This window comes from Rhipicephalus sanguineus, chromosome 7, assembly GCF_013339695.2.
Source record: "Rhipicephalus sanguineus isolate Rsan-2018 chromosome 7, BIME_Rsan_1.4, whole genome shotgun sequence".
Taxonomy (NCBI): domain Eukaryota; kingdom Metazoa; phylum Arthropoda; class Arachnida; order Ixodida; family Ixodidae; genus Rhipicephalus; species Rhipicephalus sanguineus.
This window is the reverse complement of record NC_051182.1, coordinates 150,049,423-150,059,796: the sequence shown is the minus strand read 5'-3', so window position 1 is coordinate 150,059,796 and position 10,374 is coordinate 150,049,423. Positions and strand designations below refer to the sequence as shown.

General features: G+C 48.7%; 1 protein-coding gene across 1 annotated transcript; it reads right to left on the bottom strand.

Annotated features, from left to right (window-relative positions):
- Positions 1-732: 732 nt before the first annotated feature.
- Positions 733-6,551, bottom strand: LOC119400942 (uncharacterized). Its single transcript, XM_037667822.2, has 2 exons — positions 6,411-6,551; positions 733-3,402 (listed from the first exon to the last, which is right to left on the bottom strand). Exons 1-2 carry the CDS (start codon positions 6,477-6,479, stop codon positions 2,893-2,895), a joined length of 579 nt encoding a protein of 192 aa, XP_037523750.1. The 5' UTR covers positions 6,480-6,551; the 3' UTR covers positions 733-2,892.
- Between the last annotated feature and the right edge of the window lie 3,823 nt (positions 6,552-10,374).

Genomic DNA, 10,374 nt, shown 5'->3' with positions numbered 1-10,374 from the left:
ATTGGACATCATCGAAGGAAAGTGATGGAATTATAGCTTCGTACGAAATGCTAAGATCATTCACTTTCACTGTATTTCTATGACTAGCATACTTAATAAAGCAAATTATCTCTCAAAGACCTCGAGTTATATTTGCACTGAGCTCTTTGCATGACACGGTTTTGTGCGATATAAGCATCGAATAACTGCAGGGCTATCTTTGGTCATATGTTGTGGAAGTTAACTTGAAGCGAGTTTAACAAATGAATGGCCGATTAGAATACGACCTAACAAAGTAAGACGCTTCTGTAATTGGGAAACGGTCATTCTTACACAGAAAAGAAAGCTGGATAGACTCGAAAACGCTCAGAACTGAAGTCAGGCGCCATCTTGAAGTAACAATGCCCTCTCTCCATTACGTCACGCAAGTTGAAAGCGTCTACTCGGTGTGTATGGTTGATGACATTGATAAAGAAAATTATGTGCCGGCAACGTGGCGGCTGTGTGGTGGCCCAAATCCGTTGGTTAAATGCAACGCAAGAACGAAAGTTACACTGGACTTTGCGATAAACAAACAGTTAATAACTACAGTCAATGATAACATCTTAACACGCCATTTACCAAAACTGTTACACAAAAAAGACGGCTGACGAGAAAAACATGATATCTTCGTATTCTGCCACATCGCAATTTTTCTAGATAGTCATATATAGTTCAGCAGAGTGAATCATTGATCTCAACAGGTGATAACAATCCAGCTTTCATGAATTTTAATAGTTATGATATCTGCTTTCAGCGATGTCTTCAAACGAGGTGGCATGACCATGGCACATGAACTCATTTTCACAACGAGACAAACAAAACAAACAAACAAGCACTTGTGCCTGAACATTCTGAGCTTGGAACACTTTCGTGAAATGGATAACATGCACGATGGCCGAGATTCCTGAACAAGAAACGTGCAGTTCAGGTCAATGAGGCAATGACATAACACATTGAAACACAGCGCAACCACGACACGGACCAAGAGAAAGGAGGGACAAAGCACAGCGCTGACAAATCACACCTCTTTTCTCTTGGTCCACGTCGTGGCTGCGCAGTATTTCAATATCTTCAAGAACAGTCACCAACTCGCCTAGCTTTCAATTCCTCTGCAATGACATAACAAGGGCTTATAGCCAGGTGCCAGTACTCAAGAACAACTAAGTACAAGCACCGTTAAGCGGCCAGGGCCATGAAAGCTCCTCTGCGATTCACAAATGGGAGCACACAGTAGTTCACATGGCCCAGATGACTATGGATTGCTTTCAGTTTTGAACACAGTCCTGTTGGTGGAGTTCGGTGGTACACTGGTTTACCTGAGCGATAGTCCTTCTGAAACACACCGTACTGACGCACTAGGGAAGTGAAGTTACACTATTCTGTTCGCGCTTGAAAATATGTCATCGCCCGCTTCGCAATGAAGGTTCAACATTACAACACCCTGACACCCCCTTAGATGGGAGGTTGGTGCGTTTTTTTTTCTGATGAGAATCGTGACGTCAGGACCGGCAGGCACCGCGGCCGGTGCCGCTCACTTTCGACATAGAGTCCGCAGCTTAATATTTAGCTCATACAAACTGATAGTTTTCAGAACTCTACTCATACTCTATATTGCCACGACCCTGACACAACTGAAAGCAGCTCGGGTTTTAAAAAATTTTTAAAATACAAGGTGCCTCCATAAATCACATACTAAAGGGTGCCCCAATGAGCAGACTCCCCGGAACCTCTCCAGGATCGATGACGAAAAACGCATGCTCAGCTCCGATCTACAAGACCAAACATGTGCTATCCAGCAGGCCAGTGAGGCTACTAGAAGGCTAGTTCTTCCGTCCTCCATCTGAGCAGTGTGTCCTGCACTATAGCAACTGGTCGGATCTCGAAATGAAGTTGTTTCACACACTGACGCAAATTCATACATCTAAATACTTCACTTCTATGATCAGCTTATCGATCGGCTGATCGATCGAGAAGTTGTTCTCAAGCAAAACACTGTGACCATAGTTGGGCTTTGGGACGGAGCGTTGGGCTTTGGGGCGCAGACGCAAGAAGTGCTGATATTAGCTGAGGCATTTTCCTTCATTTATGGTGCGACAAGTTCGCGACGATATCTCAGGATATGCGCCGAGGTTGCGAGTGTCATATAGTCCCGCACGTATGCCTCGTCCACCGACACCACCGCGATAAAGTGTGTCTTCGTTACACGCCATGATTACATAGATGTCCGTGGCCGTTGCCACACACACCGACGCACGTGACGACCTCCGGACCTCACCACTTCTAGCATCGTAAGATCTGTGGGAAACCGAACGCTCAATTCTACAACGAGTATTATCTGCTAACTGAGGTGTTGTCCTCGTAGTCACGCTAACACAACTTGACTATTGAACACGGAAACATGTGTTCCTAGACGGTGCCTGGTTCGCAGTGAGCCCGACCACTCCATTGCAACGGATAACTTCCATCATTAGTTTCATCAGGTTGATTAGACACAATGTTGTATTTACTTCACACCTCCATCTTATACTTGAAGTCACTTCCTTCCTTCCCGTGATGTACGGGCTCGTATTACCGGTCTTAAGGCAACTTCCGGATCCCACTTGCGGTCAGTTAATTTCCTTTCCGATCACAACGCCTGGTTTTCACTACCGGCCTTAAACCCCCTGCTTGAGGCAAGTATAGGTCAATTAAAAGTTGTCCTTGACAGTATCATACTCCATCACCAAGAGTGGGTGAAGGATATCCAGAAACTCATTGTCTTCAGAAGAAGCTCGGCAACTTCACTTAACTCGTGGTCTCAGCACAGGGACTTCAAGGTCCGCACACCGCGTTCGGCGGCACAGCCACGGCGCGCTGCGAGCTTATCCGTGGTCAAGACGTCTGGACGGGCGCCGCATACACCGGCAACACGACGGGGTACTTGCTGAACTGCACGGGTTCCAGGCCGGCCATCGGGCCGTCCGGGTCAACGGGCGGTGCCGAGTGGACGGCGCTACTTCGGTGTGCCACGTTCACCGACACCGAACTGACCGACGTCCCGTTGAGGAAGACCCCGGACGCCGCCAGGGGGTCCAGGGCGTGAATTGCCATGAGGGCGGCCCTGTAGCGCCAGCTCTCCATGGCGGCCCAGAGGACTCCACCGCTGAAGACCACGATGCCCAGCGGGATGAGGACGAATCCCAGGAGTCGGAGGCCCGGAGTGGCCGAGTTGAAACCGACTAGGATGAAGAGTATGCCCGAGAGTTTGATGAAGAAGCCGAGAAAGATGACACTGCCGAAGCGCCACGGGGACGGGCCGATGTAGCGAGTGGTCTCTTCGTCTACGCGGCCCGAGCAGTGGCGGCCTTGGCAGGACCTCCTGGACAGCATCCCTGTAGGCTGCTGCGTCATGCGAAATAATTTTAATTATTTGCTTGAATGAACAAACGACGAGGAATTTAACGGGACACTAAAGAGAAAAACGATTTTTCTAATATTAGTAAATTACTCTTGCACAATGCCAAAATCAGCACGCTTACCGCGAGAAAACACTTCGTATACCAAGCGTCTTTTCGCGGTAAGAGTGCTGACTGCGTTTTCGCGTTTTCTCGCAAGCGAGGCAACGCGAAAAAATAAAGTGCGGGAAGCTATGTGGGTGGAATAACTTCGACCTGAACAATGCGACGATGCTGGCTCGGAAGCTACACCTGGCGACAACTTTCTGTGGCAGCACAGCCAAAGCTACGTGGGTGGTGCTTCTGCACATGTGTTACCACGCCAAGTAGTGAAATCGACGCCAGAAAGCCAGAAAACTAGAAACAGCAAAAAAAGGAAAATCCATCACAGGATAAGCTTTCTTAAAAAGTCTTGAACATAATACCCATTCCTTTTCTTTTTACGTTGTCTTGTATGATACATAGTCTACAACGTTACCGTTCCCGGACTACATTCAGCAGCGTAGTAAAAAAGTGTGCGCTTCGGTTCCGTCGCCTTCGCTATGCTGCCATAGAAAGTCATCGTCAGGTATAAGGTGGGGGGAACAGCAAACTCTCAGAATCGTGGTTCATCCGTCGTGACACATTGGCTTGCAGCAACAACCACGGCCCTCTACCGGACGTTTATAGGGACGTACGTAAGTAATGGACTGGGCGACCTCCGCTCATTTGTTGCCAGTGTGTATTGAGGATGCCACCTGTATAGGTGGCGAGCCGTCTATGTTATTTTGTTAATACTTGTTGTGTTAAATTGGACTGAACCTTTTTATAATCATGAGTTCACTCTGCTTTTCCAACATTTTTGCAGTTCTCAGAGTGCTGTAAAAACTCACAACACTTTCAGGCAACGCTGAGGAGGCGAAATCGCATGCTCTCACGAGACACTCGTTAAATTACTTCGACTTTTTCTGTCGATTGTATTGTCCCATACCCTTGCCTCCTTTCCTGAAGCTTTCTGAATCTAACCTGGTGTAGCACAACGTCCTGGATCGGCCCATCTTTGGCCAGGCGACGATGTCATGACGTCATTGGTGACGTAATGTGACATTTCGTTCATTGTGATCTTTCTGAATCGTTGTTGTTGGCGCGAAACTATACGCCGAATTTTTTGACTCGTGAGACGTGCATTTAGTAGCGTAACGTGTCGGGCTAGCTGGTACATATTTCAGTATGAGAGGGGTAAGACGCAAGGTTTAACTAAGCAAGAAAAAAAAAAGAATTATGCCAACTTCGCACTAGTGGTAATAATAATAATATCTGGGGTTTAACGTCCCAAAACCACGATATGATTATGAGAGACGCCGTAGTGGAGGGCTCCGGAAATTTCGACCACCTGGGGTTCTTTAACGTGCACCTAAATCTAAGTCTGAAGAAAGAGCGAAGCTGGGTGACCTTCCTTCTTTCTCTTTATTAATTTATATCTTTCTTTCTCTCTCCTTCTCGCTCTTTCTATCTTTATTTGTCTTTATTCCCTTTCTCGCCCTTTCTATCTTTATTTGTCTTTCTTCCCTTTCTCTCTCGCTCTTTGTCTTTATTTGTCTTTCTTGCCTTTCCCTCTCTTTCTATATTTATTCGTCTTTCTTTCCTTTTTTTCTCGCTCTTTCTATCATTATTTGTCTTTCTTCCCTTCCTCCCTCTCTCTCGGTTTGTATCATCTTTTGTCTTTCCTCCCTTTCCCTATATTTCTATCTTTATTTGTCTTTGTTCCATCTCTCTCTCTTTCTTTCTATCTTTATTTGTCTTTCCTCCCTTTCTCTCTCTCTCTCTCGCTTTCTCGCACTTTCTATCTTTATTTGTTTTTCTTCTTTTTCTCTCTCTCTGTTTCTTCGAGAAGACAGAAAGAGCGCTATTTCTTTCTTCTCTGTTTCTAAATGACCGGAAAGCCCTTCCACTGAGCACCACTATCGGAACTAATCACCTAGCTAAATTGCACGAATTTGCGCGAACTCACGCTGGGCGACACGCATCAAAGGCCGTTTGCGGTCCAGAAAAAAGCAAGGTCACACCGCCCCTCATGCATTTGCCTAAGATGACTCGAAGGCGAAAGCCATTCTCTTTTCCCTCTCGGTCGATTGTATTGGCTTTTGTTCCAGGGGAAAAAAACATTCTTGATAACAGAATCTAAACATACGGCGTGTACAACCTTAAAAGCTGAAGAACTCTACGAGAGTTTAACATTTTACAAACACAGATATTCACGCCAAGGCATTTCAATGTCAGCTGAAAATTCCCTTCGAGTCGTCAAAGAGTTCCTGGCTTTCATACCAATGGGAACGCTTTTCTCACCTTACAATTAGATCTTGGTTCTGGCACGTACAGTTGGCGTCAAAAGTTTAGAGACCACTAAGTCTGAGAAAACATTATATTTCTCAGAAATGTATGGCTGTATTCGGTCGACCTGCACGGAGATCGTTGTTTTCGCGTTTTAGAACAGGCTCGAAATCAAAATTCAAGGCTACCTGACGAAGTATCAGCAATTCTCAGCTTCTTCTCATGTGTCGTGGTCATCAAACTTTTGACTGACTTTACGGTCAAATCTCCCCAATTAATGAAAAAAAAAAAAAAGCTCGGGGTCTCTTGTAGATTTGCCTAAGACGACTCGAAGGTCATCTTCGTTTGCTTCACAGTCAATGTATTGATCCTTCCGTTCCCCTCCGACAGCTTTCTGCATCTCACCTGGTTTTGCACTGTCTCCGTGATTGGCCCACCTTCCATCTAGCGACGGTGTGATGTGATGACGTCATTTTTGTGACGTCACAGTGATATCGCGATGACGTCACCAGATGACGTGATCACGTGATTATTTTTTGCATCACTCAAGTTGACGCCGACGGTCAATTTTCGGGCTTTGTGAGGCATCTAAGGCTTTCGCATTAATAATTAACAATCGTAGCAATTAGCAATTCGCGCACTTACCTCGTTAGACGGCGGCGACGTTTCGGCGTGACCGGGGCCTGCTCCAGTGACGCCGAGGACCACAAACATCAGAGGACGACCGTGGACGCGTCTTCGAGGCGACACCTGTTCATCGCGGCGGGCGCCATTTGTCGTCCGTCCGAGCGCTACGCGAACCCACCGCACGGGGACGCAACAGGCGAACGTATGTGCCCCTACGGTCTATTCTTTCTTTTGTACGCCGGGCGTTTACTTAACCTTGCCTTTGCTTTTCTTTTTTCTACGCACATGTGTGTGTCTGTACGTGCGTGCCCCAGTTTCTTTCTACGCTTTCGTCGATTGGCGGCGTTTCATTTCTGCGAGCTGTGCCGCTTATATATAACTCGAGTCTCGATCAGTTGTTGCTATAGCGCCCGATCGAAGGAGTTGGCGTGAGACCTGGCTCTCTTGTACGCGCTGTGTGTTCTTGGAGCGTTGGTCGAAAGAAAGAAAGAAGGGAAGGGAGAAAGAAAAAGAGAAAGAAAGAAAGCGAAGTCGGCAAGCAAAAAAAGAAAGACGGAAGAACAGAAAGAAAGAAAGAAAGAAAGAAAGAAAGAAAGAAAGAAAGAAAGAACGAAAGAAATGAAGAAAGAAAGAAAGAAAGAAAGAAAGAGCCCATACGGCATGTCGTTAAAAGCTGCCCTTTCCTTTTTCCGTTCTTTCTTTGTACATTTTCGCTAATTTATGGTCGATCTTCCGCTTTTTTTTATTCTTGTATGTCTTTCGTTGTTGCACGCACCAATCGAACGTCACGAGGAAAGCGTCGGGACAAACTGCACTACAAAAACGAGTCGCGACGTATGCGCGTGGGCCAATTTTTAAAGGTTGCGCCCTGTAACTCAGCCTTATCGCTACTACTTCTACGCCGAACTATTAACTCTGAACACGCAAATGCGCGCGAAGTCGACCGCGATGAGTCGCTGCGTTTTCTTAGCTTTGGCTGATATAGGGCGACTGTATTCCTTGTAACGTGACAATACTTTTTGTGTTTCTTGAAGTTGTTTCAGACAAAACTTTTTACAATGAGGTTGTCTTAGTCTACCGTGTGCCGTCGTCGTCATCGTCGTCGTCGTCGTCGTCGTAGTAGTAGTAGTAGTAGTAGTAGTAGTAGTAGTAGTAGTAGTAGTAGTAGTAGTAGTAGTAGGCGCCACGCAGGTCACGTGACTATAGGAAGGGGCTGAATAAATAAATAAATAAATAAATAAATAAATAATAAATAAATAAATAAATAATGAAACGAAATGGTGATGCTCAAAGGACGGTCATGATAGTTTTCTTCAAATAAAGAAAACGACATGATAATGACTTTCGGTACAAACACGAGCGTTAGCTGAAACGCCATTGCATGAGCCCGCAGGATCACGTGATCTCGCTTTGCCCAATCAAGTACAAGCGCGCGTATTTCAAATCTAGTGGCGTACTTACGACACCACATGATCTCGCCAGCCAATCACAAACATTCGCACGCTTACAGCTTCGCTGTACGGCGTTTTTAACGGCGTGGAACCGGCTGAAAGTTTTTATTTTGTATTTCTTGTAATTAACCCTCAACCTGAAATGTTTGGTCTTTCCTTAGCTCTTTCATTTCACGTATCCTTAAAGGGACCGACAACCGATTTTTCTCTACGTAGTTTTTTACGGCGGAATATAAAGCTCACCCTTCATAGTGTTTGTAGCTGCAGCGGTGAATCACAAAATTACACCATCTCCCGCTAAAGGGGACTATGAGGCGATGCGAAGCCGGAACACTTGCACGATCGCGTTCCGTTGGCGTTCGTTGGGCATGCTACCGACCTCGCGTCGTGGAACGCGAAGAGGGACGCTACGCGCGTCGTGTCTTCCATCTAGCCTGGCCGTTAATTCTCACAGGGCGGGAACGCGGTCGACAGGCGGGCGAGAGGGGGGCAGCGTAGGAGAGAAGAGAGAAGGGGAGGGGACGCGCATGCTCTCGAGCTCATCGCGGCGTTGCGCGGGAGAGAATTTCGGCATGTCTAGCCCGCGTTTCAGAGGAAGAGTGGAAAGGGGGAGGGGAGAGGGGAAGTGAAGAGGGGAAGGGGAGAGGGAAAGTGGAGAGGGGGAGGGGAGAGGAGGAGGGGAGAGGGAAAGTTGAGATAGGAAGGGGAGAGGGTGAGTGGAGAGGGGAAGGGGAGAGGTGTAGAGGACATGGGGAATGGTGAGGGGAAGGCGAGAGGAGGTCTGTGGAGAGGGTACGCGCATGCGCAGTAAGGGTGGTCACGCCGCACACCACCACCACCACCTCCACTGGATTGAGCTCCGCCTTAAGATACTTCGCATCTAAGAGCGCGTGGTTATTTTATTAGCGGTATTTTTCGATCTGAAAAGCCCCTGAACATTGTGGGAACCGAGCGCGCCCACCCCTTTGGCGCCTCGTTCCCCAGCTAGCGCGTGTGTTGGGCTCGCGCGGCTCGAGCGCCGGGGACCGCCGTTAATTGGCAGTATGGCGACCACGGCGGCAGCGCCAGGCCTCTTTGTCTGGTGCGAGCCGTGCGTCGGCTTCCCGGCGCGTGGGCACGCGTCCGGGCATGCCTCGACATGCTCACATGCCCACGCCACCAAGCTAGCTTACGTCACTGCGCAACGCCTGTCCTCATTGGCCGCCAGTGACAACCCCCTTCCCCCTTGAGCTCGCTTCTGTCTGGCGCGGGCTTGCCCGCGTCAGATGCTCGACGCTGCGCCGTGCTCCCTATAGGGCTGCAGAAACTAGGCGTCTTATTCTTCCTCTAATCACACAATCAATCAGATGCTCTCAGGCCTTGACGAGAGGTTGACGCGCTGCTGAGCAGGCGGCTTCTCGTTCGTGCGTTCGACTTCGGCCCTCGTGCGTGAGTCGTCGCGCCGTAGACAAGCGTACTTGCTCGGTCTTGCGGAGTTCCCTATACGGCTTGCAAGCCCGTCAGTGTCGCACTGTGCTGCATCTTGGGTTAATAAACCCGTTGTTGTTGTTACCCTGCCTCGTGCGTGGTTTCTGCGGCCGTGTCGGAGAAAACGACGAACCCGGCCGCAGCGTCGTCGCACGCAGCGGCAGTGGAGAACGTCGCGTCCCTACACGGTCGCGCTCGTAGGTAAGCCTAGTGCAAACCTATCTCCACAACATAGATGTCCTCCAGCAACGCTGTGAAGCGATAGCGATGCCGACAGCCCTCCTCGCATTGTGCTCAAGGTTCTTCTTTCCCAGGAGTGAGTGAAACTGTGGTTAACCACCTTTATATTGACATTTCCGACCGTCTTGTAATATGAAAAGCAGGTAGAGTAAGTTTTCAGAACGCTCGTCGTCACGTGAGATCTCTTTACCGCCTCGCGAGCTGGGCGCTCATGGCCTCCGCGATTAGTTCCGCCAACGTGTCGCCTGAGGTAATCTCGGAGGCCGCGACTCTTACTTTTCCAACATGTCGGCGGGTGCCGCTAGGCCCTCACCTAACATTTCTTTTGTCGAGCCTGGTAGCACACATGTCACCGCCCCGTTATAAAGGGGACGCTCATAGCACCCAATCCATCCGTCCATCCATCCATCCATCCATCCATCCATCCATCCATATAAATGCGCCCCGTCCACTTAAATCCACATGGAGCCCCGTCGCAACAGCGCTCCAGAGCGCTCTCGCGACGCGCGTCACGTTCGGCTGGTCGAAATCGAGCGCTCTGAATACGTTCGGCCGGTTCTTTCAGAGCACCACGCTCCATCTCAGAGCACTCTCAGGCGCTTCACATTGAAGTATTGAAGTCGGAGCGCGACCGAGATCTGGCACAGCTCCGGTCACGTGAATTTGGCGATTACCGTCAGTGCGTCATCCGCTGCGATGTTTGTAGCAGAAGTTCTGCGCGAGCGCCGTCCGTGTTCTACAGCACGCTGCTTCGCAACGTCAAGGACGCACGCTACACGAAGCATGCCTGAAGAAACGGTACGCGAAGGCTTTAGCCATGCCAT